Source organism: Halichoeres trimaculatus, unplaced genomic scaffold (assembly GCF_033239565.1).
Source record: "Halichoeres trimaculatus isolate MK-OKI-2021-1 unplaced genomic scaffold, fHalTri1.1 fHalTri1_scaffold_4, whole genome shotgun sequence".
Lineage (NCBI taxonomy): Eukaryota > Metazoa > Chordata > Actinopteri > Labriformes > Labridae > Halichoeres > Halichoeres trimaculatus.
In genome coordinates, this window is record NW_027437182.1 from 33,236,305 (window position 1) to 33,252,165 (window position 15,861).

At 41.7% G+C, this 15,861-nt stretch overlaps 1 protein-coding gene across 1 annotated transcript in view; it reads left to right on the forward strand.

Moving 5' to 3' along the window:
* btbd8 (BTB domain containing 8) overlaps window positions 1-15,861 on the forward strand; it is a 41,821-nt gene that overhangs the window by 15,478 nt on the left and 10,482 nt on the right. Inside the window, exons 6-15 of the mRNA XM_074667656.1 lie at window positions 1,175-1,264; window positions 2,003-2,083; window positions 4,531-4,627; window positions 5,245-5,333; window positions 6,315-6,417; window positions 8,630-8,812; window positions 8,891-9,043; window positions 13,011-13,140; window positions 14,049-14,110; window positions 15,100-15,640. Of these exons, the coding sequence (XP_074523757.1) occupies window positions 1,175-1,264; window positions 2,003-2,083; window positions 4,531-4,627; window positions 5,245-5,333; window positions 6,315-6,417; window positions 8,630-8,812; window positions 8,891-9,043; window positions 13,011-13,140; window positions 14,049-14,110; window positions 15,100-15,640 (1,529 nt within the window). The remainder of the gene's footprint in view (window positions 1-1,174; window positions 1,265-2,002; window positions 2,084-4,530; window positions 4,628-5,244; window positions 5,334-6,314; window positions 6,418-8,629; window positions 8,813-8,890; window positions 9,044-13,010; window positions 13,141-14,048; window positions 14,111-15,099; window positions 15,641-15,861) is intronic.

Below are 15,861 nucleotides of genomic sequence, written 5' to 3' on the forward strand. Positions count from 1 at the left end.
TAAAGTCAGATGTTTTTCACTCAGTCACCATTAGGTTTAAATATGAAATGATGTTTCCAAACTTTTTAGATCTTTTGTTGATGTAAGTTTTCTTGCCGCTCTGTTCCCTAAAGTTACAGCCTTATTTTGTGATATCAGTCAAGTTATCATAGGAATATGTGAACGCTGAAAAGTTAACATGCTAAGACTTATAAATCAATAAACAGCTCTTTGCTCAAATAAGCAAATTTCTAAAATACATCAAAATAAATCACAACACAGTTCATCAGTAAGACCCAGGACTTTTTGTTTCTTACTGATGAATACAGTTTTATTGGGAGGCATCAAGGGATAAATCGAGAGTCACAGCTCACAGGTCAAAGCAGGAAACAGATTTTATTAAAAAGTTGCTGCCTTCGAGTTTTCTTCAGGTTCATGCATATAAACAAAGAGCTTGCATTATTTCTTAACTGCTCCCAAAATCCCAACGAAAAACAAAACAAAACCAACAGAAACATCCCAGAATACCTCTGATTCCCTTCCCCATCTGTGGCTTTGAGCCTCAGGCCTCCTGCTTCCTAATGAAGCCTTTATTTTTGAAACAATAGCTCTCTGCCCTTCACAGCTCTGCTGATACATTCTCAGAGCCGAATGCTTTTTGATATGTGTCTCAAAGAAGAGGGAATTGTAATATTGAAATGCATTTGAAGGTTCTATTTTTAGCCGTAGATTAATACATAATCCTTGCAGCGGGGCAGTGGATGTTGGATTGTACCAAAAAATATTGTTACACTCATGTATTCAGGTTCAAATGTGTCTTTTATGCCTTTTCATACTTTCACATTACCGTTGGACTTCTATGATACAAATATACAAGATATTCATGAATTCAGTCAAAACTTGTAATTGGGATGAATCCATTGTTAGTTTTCATCTTTTCCTGAGATTTGTCCTCAAAGGGAGCTAATTAAGTAGTAGCAGCACCTCAGTGGCAGTGTATTTCCACATCAGTGACTATCCTGAGAAGCCAGGGAGAATAAAAACACAATCTCCAGAGAATACAGAACACACACTGTAATTTTCTTCTTCTTGCTTCAAAGCCACTTGGATAAACGCAGGCACACTAGATGACATTTGAATTATTAAAGTAGCGGGTGAATCTGACATGCAACTGTCTGCTTTATTGGGTTTCTAGGGCAATCCTGTGTGCACGGTCTCAGTACTTCAGAGCGATGCTGAGCGGGAGCTGGATGGAGAGCTCCAGACAGTGCATCACTCTGCAAGGGTAAGACTTGGTGCATCAGCGTCATCGAGGAGTGGGTCACATGGATCGTTTCTACACCTCCGATCCTGACTGAACAATTCAACATTTCATTTTGTAACTGCACAGCTGAGTCTCTGCATACCCTGCATTTATAATTCATGCCCTGTAACAGAGGTGGCTCTGTACAGTAAATGGGTTTCACGCACAATGCTGTGCTTTAACTCCACACACACACAGTCACCCACTGCAAGAAGAATCTCACGTGGCTCGCTCAGATTCCCGCCATGCAGAGCCGCTGTCATCCCTCTGTGAGGCACATTGATGTCCTCTCATCCACTGCCTGCTGAGGCGTCCACACCGATACCACAGACATCCCCCCACTCCCGCACGCAGTCTCCTCTCTGAGGCAGAAGCAAATGAAGCCCACGTTTTCCTCCAGGGAGAGAAAGCGTGTCACTCTCCTCAGCTTCACTGATCTGAGGGTAACGGGGGAAGACACTGCTGTCAGAGTGGAAAGCGACTGCATTGATGTTCAGAGGGAACCTGTGAAGTGGCCCTCAGGCTGCAGTCACGTGGTCTCACTGCTGCAGTTTGTTTACAGCATTCATAATGGTGTTTGCCTTCATTACAGCAAATGTATGCAAACACTACATATGCAGATGCAGCGTGTGCTTGGACTTGTGCTGAAAGGGATGATCATGGTTGGGAATATTTCAGCATAAATGCCTTCTAAACAGATCATTTTGTTAACCCTTTCAGTTTGGGGCCAGATGAGATGGAGATCCTGCTCCAGTTCATGTACGGGGCCATTGTAGATCTACCACCTGGAGCCAGTGCCAGGTACTGTAAACGAATGACCAGATAAGTAGCCATGGATCTGCATAAAAAGTCTTGATTTAGTATAGGTATGCACCAATCCAACTTCTCTGGTTCTGGTTCTGATACCTGGGCTTTTGGTATTGTCCAATACGGATACCGATCCAATACCAGTGTTGGATAATAACCTGCAGGTCTTACTGTGGGATAAGACTGGTAATGTTTTGGGTAAAAGGCAAAAAATGAGTAGATGGAATTACTGAAGTTAATATTCATCTAAACTGTAAAATATTAAAATGATAACCAGCAAAACAAAGCTTCAGAATGTACACAAGCTCTATTCAACTGTAAACTTTTATACCCTGTAGACTGGTAATGCAGAAAAAAAACAAAGGAAGTGTATCAGAAGTAAAATGTCAAATTAAGTAGCCAAGAGCGCTGGCATAAAAAAAGGCGCCTGGATCGGCACCACAAATCAGTCCCTTTCCTCCAATACCAATCCAGCTTTGAGGGGCACGGATGCACCGATACCAGGATCCGTATACCCTAATTAGGGATGCACGATATTATTGGCACAATATCGGTATCGGCTGATAAAAGCTTAAAAACACGTTTATTGGTATCGGCAGATATGAAAATTCCTGCCGATATGCACAGCCGATAAGGTGCTATTCAGTTAGGATTATTATTATTTTCCATCTGAAAAATAAGCTCCTTAAATGAAATGTAGCACTTCATTTATTTACTCTGCAGAGCTCTGTGTCTGTCACCAGGTTGTTACAGTAGCTCTAAAATAATCAAATGCAACTTGGTTATGTTTAAAAATGTATTGTACATTTAAAGTTCATGTGATCTAAAGAAATTATTTTTCTGTATTTCAATACTGAATGTTTTGAGTTTGAAAAAATAATACTTTTCTTATTTATGGTAAAATCAAATGATTTTAGTCTTGTTTTATGTGTGTTTCTTACACAAATAAGACCGTCACAATAACAGTAACATAAATTCCAGTACAGGATAGACTTAGCTTACTTTACAGTGAAAAAAACAAACAAACTTGTGAGTATCGGTATCGGCCAAAAGGGGTTTCGTTATATCGGCATATCGGATATCGGCAAAAATCCAATATCGTGCATCCCTAACCCTAATGTATTACATCTGAAACATTTTCTTTTCTCATTGAAACAACCTTAGACATGTGAGGACTTCAGTAGTGACCTCCAAATAGTGTCATTTTTGTATATTTGCCTGTTCATGATCCAAGTTTGTAAATGAGATCATCAGGGCCAAAATTGGTCATTGATAAATACTGTTTCTTAGTATCTGTGGTTGGGTTTGTTTTTTCTGGCAGAACAGAAATCTATTTACAGCACATAGACATTAAGTCCCTCTGACTATGCTACACCAGCCAGCAAAGTCTTTTATATGTCCTTTTTTATGCTGAACAGGATTTCTTTAATTTATTTTGTAGTAATGGTGGACACTGGAGCTGGACTGTCAAAAAGAAAAAGGAGGTCAGAGCAGAATAAAGTTAAACAGAAGACAGATAGAGCACGGGCTAAACACGGGTTAAACTGTTTGTGATAATGTTAATTCCAACCCACAGTCAGCAGTTATTCTGCAGTGGTCTGTTCAAACTTGAGAGTCTATCAATAAAATGAAGAGTGAGGTTACGTTAGCTCTGCTTGGTGAGGTTGGAGTTGGTAGATGAGCTCCGGTAGGACAGAACCAGGATTCACTAATGTTACCCATTGCAGACACGTCTCAGAGCACAGGGCTGTGAGGAACACTAAACAAATAGTCTGCTGATCTTCTGGACACTAAACTACAAACTGAGTTCACAAAGTTTGATTGTTGTCACCTTTCAAACAATAACTTTATGTAGTTACAAATGAATACTTTTACATCATTGCTTGCTATAACAAAAAGTAGTCTAAAAACAAATACGCTTCTTGAAAGATGTCTTTACATCAGTGGGTGATGGTGCTCATGGGAAAATGAAGCTTCATCCTGGATACACACTACAGATTATGGCCAAAGGTGTCACTGCAGTCAACGTCAAATGGATCGTCCTCACGGAGCCGTAATTTAATATTCCTGCAACACTTTTTTGTCTTTTTGGTAAAAATGTTTAACTTTGCCAAATCAAGAGTCTCTAGAGAGCTGCTGTTAACATTTTCTTATCAGGTTAAAGTACCGGTAGTCACAGTTTATGCACACTTGTTCTATCACCAGTTCAGTGGTTTTTAGTGATAGCTGTTAAATGCGTGTAGCAACACCATCAGTGGAAATTTTCCATTAAACATTTCTTAAGATTTAAGTAAGTCAGGACACTCAAGGATACAACATTTTATCATTTTCGTTTCAGATTTGCTCTGTTTACCAAACAAAAAACTTATCTGAGAGTTAAGAAGTTTCTTCTACATAGCCACAGATCAAGAAATGAAACGGGCATGTCTGTGTTTTTCCAGTCAGGTGGTGCTGGCAGCAGACATGCTGGGTTTGGAAGGCCTGAAAGATGTTGTGGAGATGGTTTTGACCAGAGACTACTGCCGGTTCTTCCCCAAGGTCAGTTTAAGCACAGCAAGTGAACTCTTTGAACTGTGGTTTTCAACAAATTTTTGTCATTTTCTGTGAGGTCTGTGTTGTCTTCTTTAAATCCTTGAGCCCCCCTTGTATCGTAAAATATCTATCAATTAATTTCATGTTCTGGTCTTATTTATAAATAACTGAGGGTTTAGACGAAGGCTTACACCACTTTCAGAGAAAAGCAGGACGGATATGAGAGGATACATGATTTTATCCACATCATTAATGCAACATGCTGTTAATCTTCCATATCAAGCATCATAGATCTGTGGAGATCATAATTTAAATGTATTTGTTGTGACAGTAAATAAGATCTCTATGGAATAATGGTCCGCTGTTTTCTTAAAGATCAGCACTTTAGCAGGAAATGAAATGAAACAGCTGAAAGAACCAGGAACAAATCCGTTTTGATTCTTTTGGCTCACACTTGATTATGTGTGAGGCCAGCATGCTTAGAGTCAATAATAATAACGCTGCTCCTCTTCTCTCAGAATCATTCACTTCCCCCCAGACATGTAGGTTTGTGGATCACAGAGCAGCAGGTTTTGTGAATAAGTATATCTGTCACACTCATGTCTTCTTTCCTCTGTTTTAAGCCGAGTGATGGGGTTCAGAGAACAGTCCTTGAGTGCCTGTCCCTCACACATGCCTTAGGCCTTCAGAACCTCCACGTGCAGTGTAAGAGGTGAGTCTCAGCTCTAAAATCCCTGTTCACGGGTTTATGCTTCAGAACCTTAAATTGCCGTTAAACTTGACCTTTTGAAAATTGCGTTTGTAATTTTAAAAGTGCAACATGTTCCTTACTGTCGCCTCTGCGGTTCACATCTGCATCTTGTTGCTAGGAAACCAGCAAGTGGGTTCATACTTCTGTGTCATTAAGGGAACCCACAGGTAGCTGTTTTTCTATGAAGTGGTTCACTTGAATGTGGTTTAACACACAGTTTAAACTGCCAGAACCAAAACGATGATGATAATCTTTACCTGGTTTGACACGTCTCGTCTTATTCTTTACGACGTTTGAATTAAATGTTGGATAAATTCCAGGACTCTTCTCACAGTTAAAGTAGTCGTCGGAGTGGTGCAGCCGCCTCCATTCAGATCATTTTTTACGCACAGGATAAAATTGAAAAGGCTTTTACTTTTGAGTGATTGCTGTGTAGAAAATCTCACTCCATAAACACTCTTTTTTTGCCTGCATTGAGAAATAGAAACCTGTTATTTCACTGTTTATGTCTCATCGTGCCACACATGATGCTGCCTTTTCATCCCTGTGCACAGAAACTTTGTTTATTCCACTTTAAGTGGTCTTGCGGCAGATATACATGCTGCAAGCTCGCTGTGCTCCCCCACACTGCAGTGAGCGGACCAGAAGTGTGTGAATGTAGGTCAGGGGGAAAGGGATGTCTTGAGCAAGGCTGTGAGCTGGTTCTGATTTGAAGCGGTCTTTGCATCTGTGTAAGTGGGTGGGTGGGTGTGTGTGGGGGTTTGAGGCAAGGAATGGTCTTGTAAAGTTCTCTGCTGTTTCTTATGAGTCACGCGAGTATGACAGTGAACTTGGAGTTACTGCATCATGCAGCAGTTTTTTTACGGACATTCTTATCCTCAGTTACTGCATTGTTCTCTATCACCAATTACTGCTTTTAGACCCTTTGATGTGTATTTTCAGGTGGGTCGCTGAACATTTTCTGAAGACCTGGTGTGAGAGAAACTTTTCCCTCTTGTCCCCTGAGCTCCAAAGAGCCTGTCTAACAGCTGTAATTGAAACAATGGTGAGTTCCTCCCACACTGTCATCAGATGTACAGCTTCCATGTAACTGCACAAGTATCATCAGCTTCTTCTTGCAGTGTTTTTCCACAGGAAGGAAATCCAAACATGATCTAATTAGGAATGACTTTTTATTAAATTCTCAGTTATTAAAGAGGGACTAATTCAGGAGGATGATGTGCATGTGGACAGATGAGGAGCGATCCAGCCGTGTTATTGATAATTAGATCTCAAGCCTGTCTTTCATCAGTGCAAAGGAGCCGGAGCGCGCTCTGTGAGTAGAAAAAGACAAGTGTACTATTGTTCGCTCTTGGCAAGTATTGCGATTCGGATTTTAGCCAAGAAGCGTTACACAATCCCGGGACTCCCTCCGCTGATCAGTTGGTCCTGGCTGGGAATGAAAAAAGCAGAAAACAGCATGGGAGGATTTACAAACATAGAGAAGTAAAAATAAATCAGACCACTGCGTACATTTGGGATAGTTCCAGTCCAAGACATGTTCACTACCTCCTTTTTCTCTCTCATGAGAGACTGATACCCTCCATCTGTAAGAATCTTTGGTTCATGTGATATCCTTATTAAGTTGTATTCATTTATTAATTTTGTGTTTTATCAAAGTAAAAGTAACATTTTCTGTAAACCCACCACTTTTAATACATCTTGATTACAGTTCTAAAACCTTATAAATGCATTAATACAGCATTAAAACAGTTCTTATAAGTGATTATAAGCACTCATAGATACTTATAGCAACGTTTATTAAGCGTTACAATATGTGTGGACTATATATTTGAAGTATATGATTTGTGCATTATAACTCAATTTCAAACTAACTGAAGGGTCTGTTGAACTCCCAAACACAATTTAACTCCACAGTTTTATTCATCATCAGAAGGTATCGTTTCTGTGATTCTCAGATGGATGACTGTTGTGTTAGTACATACAACATGTTATAGGATGACTTTAGGTATACACAGGGCCTTAAAAAGTCTCAGAATGTCTAAAATACAATAGTTTGATTTTAAGGTCTTAAAATGTGTAAAATTGTCTTAAAATCTCATAAAATGTCTTATATACAGTTTTCAAAGGTCTTAAAAATGTATTAACATTACTTTTATTTTCTAAAAAATGGATTAACTTCAGTCTCACTTTTTAAATGTTTTGATTTGGAGGTCGCTATAACATAACAAACTGGAGCCAAAGTACCTGTACAGGACCTGTACATTCTCCCCAAAATGTGTCAAGCACAACCAGCTAGTGTGCTGTTTGTGCCATAGTGTGTTACAGCCTACAGTCTATGTTTACAGCACAGCTGTAAATAAATTCAAATACTTTACAAGTAACCCTGTGCCCTCGATTTTCCTTCATTCCGTTTGTACTTTTTTGCAAGTAAGGATGTGAAATGGGTCTTAAACAGTATTCATTATGGTCTTAAAACAGTCTTAAAAAGTCTTAAATTTGACTTGTATAGACCTGCAGAGGCTCTTTTAAAGTAATATGTATGGGCAATAACAGCACTGTGTGAGGTTATTAACGATAATATAATCCTATAAAATGTTTTATAAAAACTCAAAAGCAGTATTCAGTGGCTGTGAGACAAAAAATACTAAATACCATTATCAGAACAACTGTTTATTTTGCAGTACATTTCAAAAATGTATTAAACCTATTTGGAAGTTTCAGAAGATCTCCGCCCAGAGCAGGCTACAGGGCAGACCAATGTCTCATCTATCTAAAAGTTTAAAGAAAATATGGTTGCATCTGGATTAATCTGGAATACATGAATTTTAAGGATTTTCCTTTTTTTTTTTTGTACCTCTCCTTGCTGTATTGTTAACACCATTACATGCCAAATCTAACAATTTACCATAAGCTTCACTCCACTCTCTCCTGTGGTACAATGAAAAGCACATTGCAGTCAGAAGAGTTGAATGTTTTACCTCTCTATATGACCTTTGGTGGAAATGAAATCTGTGCCTTTTTTAAAGTGTTTGATGAGTTTATTTAAATTTTAATGCAATGTGAAGGTAGATTGAGTATCACTGCAAATTTTCATCAAGATAAAAAATGTGTTTTTCCAAATGACATAAATCACGCCCAAAGGACCAAAGGTAGTGTAATATTCACATGATTTCCCCTGCTTTCCCCACAGACTGACTTTATTTTGTGTTGTCACCAGTAGAGAGTTTCTCTAGCTCATAGATGTTTCCATTCAGACCGTGCAGAACGCAGTAACCATGCTCTGTGGCACTGAGCAGTTGCTTGGCAGTCTCCCAGAAGTCAAGTGGGCCCAACAGAATCGGAGTCTGGCCACTGAGCTGCAGGAGGAGAGCCTCGCTGTCATTGTTCAGCATCTCCCCAAAGTGATCCACACCCAGGCCTTCAGGGAGCTCCGCAGGGTGAGGCGGCCGTGTGGCAATGATCACTCTCTTGTTTGTGTAAAACCTTTTCTAAAGGTCTGCTATCCGCTGATACAGAGGGAAGAGTTTACTCGAGAACCCACGTTACTGAAGAAGCTGTGCTCAGCCATCAGGGAAGGTGTGACAGTGGATAACTGCTGTGACCTTTACTCTGCTGTGTACCTTCTGTGTGGAGAGGACATGGAAGAGGACGGCGACACACGGGAAGAGGTAAAATGAGCTGATCCTTTCGTTCCTCTAACACCTTGTTGTTGTGGTGTGTTTAAAGATGAGCGCAGTTTATTGAAGCTGAGATGAATACTTAGTATAAAACCTAAATATGGATTGATCAGCTGCCCATGCAGTCTGCCTGTGGTGGTTAATAGGAGAAATTAGAGTCTTTTCCTGTTTGCATCCATGCAAGAGCCTTCAAGGGTTTCATTGTTGTCACGTGTCAAACAATAGCTTTAGAGGCAAACTTGCCTCATAAATAAGGCTTGTCCTTATGAACACAAGGAGTTCAGGCACAGCTGCATTACACACTCAGAGGCCGTTTACACGACAACGGTTTTAGGGTGAAACGCAAAAGTTTTGTTGCGTTTCAGCCTCGCGTTTACAAGGAAACAGCGTTTCAGCAGACCTAAAACACAAACTTTTGAAAACGGCCTCCAGAGTGGGATTTTTCTGAAACGCTCCTGACACCGTTGCCGTGTAAACAGTAAGCCAGCATTTTCAGTGGAAAAATCCACTGAGATGGTTTGATTGATTTGTGCTTACTGTAGGAAAATAAAAGAAAAATAACACATATGAAAGTGAACAATCAGCTCTGGCATAGTTTCTCTTAGCCTTTAAAAAGTCTTCTGTGAGTCTGCGGTTGATGATGGTATGACCTGTGACCCCTCGTCCATCCCTTTGGCAAACATTGATTTAAGCCGATTCTGGTTCACTCTCCATCCTCATCCTTCTTGACCTGAGTGCGGCCTTTGACACCATCTCACATCACATCCTTCTCAGTCGTCTCTCCTCCATTGGCATCACTCACACCCCCCTCAGTTGGTTTCAGTCCTATCTCAAAGGCCGCGCTCAGTTCATTCAGTTACAGTCCTTCTGGTCTGATCCCTCCCCCGTTACCACAGGTGTGCCCCAGGGCTCCATCCTGGGGCCCCTCCTCTTCATCATGTACCTCCTCCCCCTCGGCCATATTTTCCGTAAATTTCACATTAACTTCCACTGCTACGCGGATGACACCCAGCTCTATCTATCGTGTAATCCCAATTCCACACTCCCACCCCCCTATCTCACCTCCTGTCTATCTGAAATAAATTACTGGTTCACCTCAAACTTCCTTAAATTAAACAGTGACAAATCAGAACTCCTTTTAATTGGCACCAAATCCACACTCTCTAAAATAGACACCTTCTCCCTCTCCATCGACAGCTCCTCGGTCCTCCCCTCCCCTCAGGTTAAGAGTCTGGGTGTCATCCTCGACAGCACACTCTCTTTCCATTCTCACATAAATAACATCACCCGATCCGCTTACTTCCACCTCCGAAATATAACCGTCTTCGCCCTTCCCTCACGCCTCACAGCACCTCCATTCTTGTTCACAGCCTCGTCACCTCCCGCCTAGATTTCTGTAATTCACTCCTCTTCGGTCTCCCCCAAAAGTCACTCCATAAACTTCAACTGGTCCAGAATTCAGCTGCCCGCATCATCACCAGAACCCCCTCCCACCATCACATCACCCCATCCTGCAGCAGCTCCACTGGCTACCAGTCAAGTATAGGATAGAATTCAAACTCCCCCTGTTCACCTTTAAGGTCATCCACAACCTCGCCCCTCCATATCTATCTGACCTCCTCCACATCGTCACTCCTGCCCGCTCCCTCTGATCCTCCTCCTCCACCCAGCTCACTGTGCCCTCTGCTCGCCTTAGCACCATGGGGAGCAGGGCCTTCAGTCGCTCTGCTCCCCAGCTCTGGAACTCTCTCCCCCCGGATCTCAGAAATCTAACCTCCCTGTTTCTTTTTAAATCCAGACTCAAAACCCACCTGTTTCGATCCGCATTTTCCTTACCTTGAATATTCCCTCTCATCCACTTATCCACCACATTCCGTTCTATTTTGCTGATTTTAGTAGTATTGTTTTTTGATGATTTGATTGATGTTATTGTTGTTTTATCCTGTACAGTGTCCTTGGGTGTTTTGAAAGGCGCTTTTAAATAAAATGTATTATTATTATTATTATTATTAAACACTAATACCCTCACCACCTGTGGAGGGCGTGGGCAGAGTTAAGGGAAAATTAATACAAAAATTTAACAAGCTATTTAAAGTCTAAGGTAAAATAGAATGTGATGCCTCTAAAAGCTTGTAGTTACCTTGTCACTTTGCATTGTGGAAAAAATTGTCTTGGACAAAGAAAAGTAGTGTTTAAAAGATCTGGACTCCAAAATAAACACACGCCCTGGCAAGAGTCCCGTCTTTACAGCAGTAAGTAATAAGGCTTATGGGAAACAGAGTCTTTCTCTAAAAAAAAAAACACAATAGAATCTAGCTAATCCTGTCCATAGACTGTATATAGAGTGGACAACATGGCCCCACCATTTTCCATTGTACAGTTTTGAAGGCAAAATTCCCTCATCACAGGCTCAGCCATTGCTCTTCTCTCGAGAGTCTAATCACTTCTTGTTTCTACCTCCAGATATATTTTGCAATCCCCCCAAAAAATACACATGAACGGCAGCTGTCAATCATCGCTAAATGTGACGTAAATCCTTGTTTTTAACCTCTTTTAAGTAATGAAAATGAAACTTTTCAGAAAAAAGAAGACTTGTATACAGGGCAGCCAAATAATATCTTCAAATCAGTACAACAATCAGATGTGAGAAACATTTCTACGAGGAGTATTCATTTTTTTACGTTTGACCTTAGCCCATCTGGAATGACTGGAGAGACAGATTTTTTTACCTATACTGCAGCCAGCCACCAGGGGGAGCAGTTTTTGTAGCGAGCTCACTTGGAGGAGCAAGATGATGTTTTTTACAGTCTATGAATCTGTCACTACAATCAACACCAACTAGATTGTCCAAGCCTTTGATAACTTAACTGTGAGCTACTTTTTCTGCCACGTTCACTTTCACCTCATGGTGTCTAATTAACAAACAACCTAAAATATGGTATTAATTCAAGATTACAGTATCAGGACACCTTCACACAAACAATCAAATTTTTTAGCATTTGAAATCACGTATCGCTTTCTTGTATGTAGTTGTTTACATGCTCTTTCTGATGCCGGGCATTGTTGCAGGCAAGAATTTTGGATGGTGATGATTTGGGTGGTCCTTCCCCAAAAGAGAGAAAATAATGTATCTTTCTGCAAGTTAGCAACAGCTACTACAACTTAATATTCCTGCCATTGATTAAAAAGATACTGTTTTCATAAATGCATTAGTATGTGCTTGCTTAATTGAACTAATTTTTTTTCAGTCAGTGTGTCTCTGAATATCCATGAGAAGTGACTGTTTTTGGCCCCATGCTTGAGGCATTGAACTATAAAAAACAAAAGTCTGGCCTGCAGTTTAAACAGGATTTTGTTGTGGAAGCTTGAACAAACTGAGCACTATGCTGAATATTGTCAGAGATCATTGTAAATCCAATCAGTCAATAGTCCAATAAACAGTTAAGAGATTTACAGACTAACAGAAATCAATCGTGCGGGCAGGCAGGTTAAGCTCGTGAGATGACTGCCAGGAGAAAGTGACCTGGCTGCACGAGTTAAAGCGCATAACCCCTGTAAATACCATACAGTATGGCAGAATGGATTAGCTGACAGAGACTGTGACGTGTGCCAGCAGCCTTCACTAATCTGGCTGTTTCTGCAGGTCAGGGGAGTGTGTGGTTAGTGCAGCAGAGGGAGCAGAGGAGGCTCCTCCTCTCTGTCCAGCCCTGTTTTTATAATCAGGCGTGGAGGCAGGAGTATGGGCATCAGCCGCTGACATCACTGATTCGCTCAGGGGAGCTCAAGTGGATTCTGCAACAGAGACGGAGGGAGGGAGGGACACAGAGGGAGGAGGGAGGGAGGGAGGAGTGTTTGTTGCCATGGCGAAAGGTTCTTCAAGCAGCTGCTGATTCGCTTGTGCTGTAGCGCACCCCTTTCCATTCTTCTCCTCTGCCTCCCTCTCCTGTGTGTCTGCCAGCCGTTCAGCCGAGAGATTTGTACGCTACGTGGTCGGCTGTGGACCTTCCTGCTCCAGACCTTTTATGCGGTCCGCCACACGCAGGGATGGGAGACCCTCTCCTCCAAACACAGAGAAAGGATACTTGCAGGTACAGGAGGATATCCTTGCTCTCACATGATATCTGTGCTGCAGTGTGAGTGTGTGTGTGTGTGTGTGAGGATGTTTTTTTCCTTCTTGCTTTAACCCAGCTTTGCACTGAGGCAGGGGCTCTGCATCATCAGACATGAACCAAAGCCCTTGTAGCGTATGCTGTTGTCTGATTAGACTTTTAATGGCTCTTTTCTTCACAGCTGTCTGGCCTCTGCTAACCCACTGATATCCTGACAGCGCTGTAGGTAGAAATTGTTGCTCTATGAGAGCTTTCCTGTTACATGTCTTGAGTGAACCCTAACATGGTTAATGCACCAAAGCTGCCATGCTTGTGTCAATGGGTGGGAGTGGGAGGCAGAATTCCAGCTTTGTGGCTCTGCACATGATTACAAGCTTCCACAAGTATAAATAAGATGCAGCTTCCTCACTGCTGAGCCAATGATGCGCTGAAATCCACTGCATGAATAATTAACTTGGCTGGAATCAGTGTGCGTCTATTACTGGTACAGTTCTTGCTGGTGTAATTGGAGTCCAGGTCTCATGTGCATGAATCACAGAGATATGAAGCTAGAGTTCATTTAACTTCATTTGCTGCTGACGTGGTGAAATAAGTCATACAATCCTGACGTGTGCTCGTGTGAAAAACAGTCATTTTCTGGGTTTAGTGTTTCCAGACGTCGCTGACTGATCCCTGCATTGATTCGATGTTTGTTTTCTTGTAGGCAGAGTGTCAACAAAGGGTGTGGAGGGGAGATTTTGTGAATGAAAGAATGGCTCCTTTAGCTTGCACAGAGATGGACCTTGGCACTGAGATGAAAGATGATTGTTGAATCTTTGTTTTCTGTTTGAATCATGTGTAAACAGGAGAGATCCTGACTGACTGTTAAATTGTTCTGTCTGTTTTAGATGCTATTGATAAAGGAGACAACAGGAGACTCGGTAAAAAGCCTGTATTCACTAGCTCACAGGTAACAGCATCCAGCAACACACTGGCATTTCTTCTTCATGTTATTGATGTGTCATGTGTTTTTCTTATGGAGTATTCTAATGATATGAATAAGTCTTTTTTTATCCCAGAGAGATGTCCATGTATGTTTGTTTAAACCCTCTAAGTGTTTGCCATGTGTCATGAATGGCCTACATGCATAGCAACAAGACACAGCATAAAATGAGAACCAGGACTGCTTTTAACAGATTTAAAGCAAAGATAAGCCAGGCTGAGGTGATCCAGAGAGGGATTATTTGGATGGAAGGCATGAGTGGTTCAGAGCTCTGAAGCCTGCTCTGCACAGATCTCCAAAGAAGTGGTTTGATGCAGGGAAACGGGAGCTGTGTCTGTTTTTAGGCTTTTTGTGGAGAGGCTCTGTAAAGAACAGGACATATTGTGATTGTAATATAAGTATTGTGTCTCTGACACCAGATTGAAGTATTTAAGCTGAAAATAATACAGGCAGCTGAACTGATTCCTCCCAATTCGACTCTTCTATTGCCCATCCTGCAATTTACCAATTAAAGGTATTTTGTACTGTTTATTTAATCAGATATTAAGGTGCATTATTAAATGGTTGTCTTGCAATATATCAAGCATCAGAGTCTCTGTATCTTGATGTGAATGTGGGGAGTGGATCAGGTATCATATTGTACCAGGTTTAATCTTATTGTGTTGTATTGTGATGTATCCTATCATTGTTTTGGATCTTGAGTTACCCTGTGATTCCCTTTACTCTAAATTGTTTTGTCAAAGTCTAAACACAGATGTGATGTGATACCCTGATCATAAATTTAGAGATCTGAACAGATGGTTTAGTCCAGAAGGTGGAGTAAGACAGCATCTTTTCCAGTGGCTAAAATTAATCCACAATAGAAGCTTTCAGTTACAGACTGACTGTGCCGTGGCTGTTTCCTGTTTAATCCAGTCTCTTTGGCAGACGTCTAATGTGTGTTTTTCTGTCCATAGTCAAAGGCTGTAAAATGCCCTTCATCTGCACCTGAGAGCCCCCCTGTGCGCAGGACTCACAGGGTGTCTGAAAACACAGCTTCCTCCTCTCGTAGTGCTGCATCAGCCATGAAGTCTGATGGACTTGGCACAGCAAACAAACCAGGAGAGGGTCACACGTCAAAGGCAAAGAATGTAAAGAAACCAGGAGACAAGAGCGCTGCAGCGAAAGCAAAGACAGCAACAGCTGGAACACCAGTTGTCAACGGCACAGGAGCTGCAGGGGCCAGGCGGGATGTCGCAGGTGCTAATGGCCCCAGAAGCTCCCACGGGGTGAAGGAGCAGGAGAAGAAGCCAAACCCAGGTGCACGGCCTAAAACATCTCCCCCAAGCTGCACATCTACGAGTCTTACAGCAACGATGAAGGCACAGAAGAGCTCAGCAGGAAGGTCTGACACTGCTGGCACCACCCAAGCTCAGCCCAGCGCTTCACCCTCATCAGGCAGCGTCTCGCCAGAAAACGGTGCCAGCAGCCCTCGCAATGACACCCACTCCATCCCAGGTTTACACTCTTTATTGACTCGCTTCCATTTAATCATTGTAACCGACACCAATTACAGTGCAGGACATCGCTGTAGCCAAGCAGAAGAGTCAGAGAGTCAGCTCCAGGCTTGACACTGACGCCAGAACATAAAAGGATCTGCAGGCTAATTTGTATGATGAATCTCTGCCGTGGCCAAGAGGGATTTCTGGAAGACAAGGGCAGAGTCATGTATGAATGTT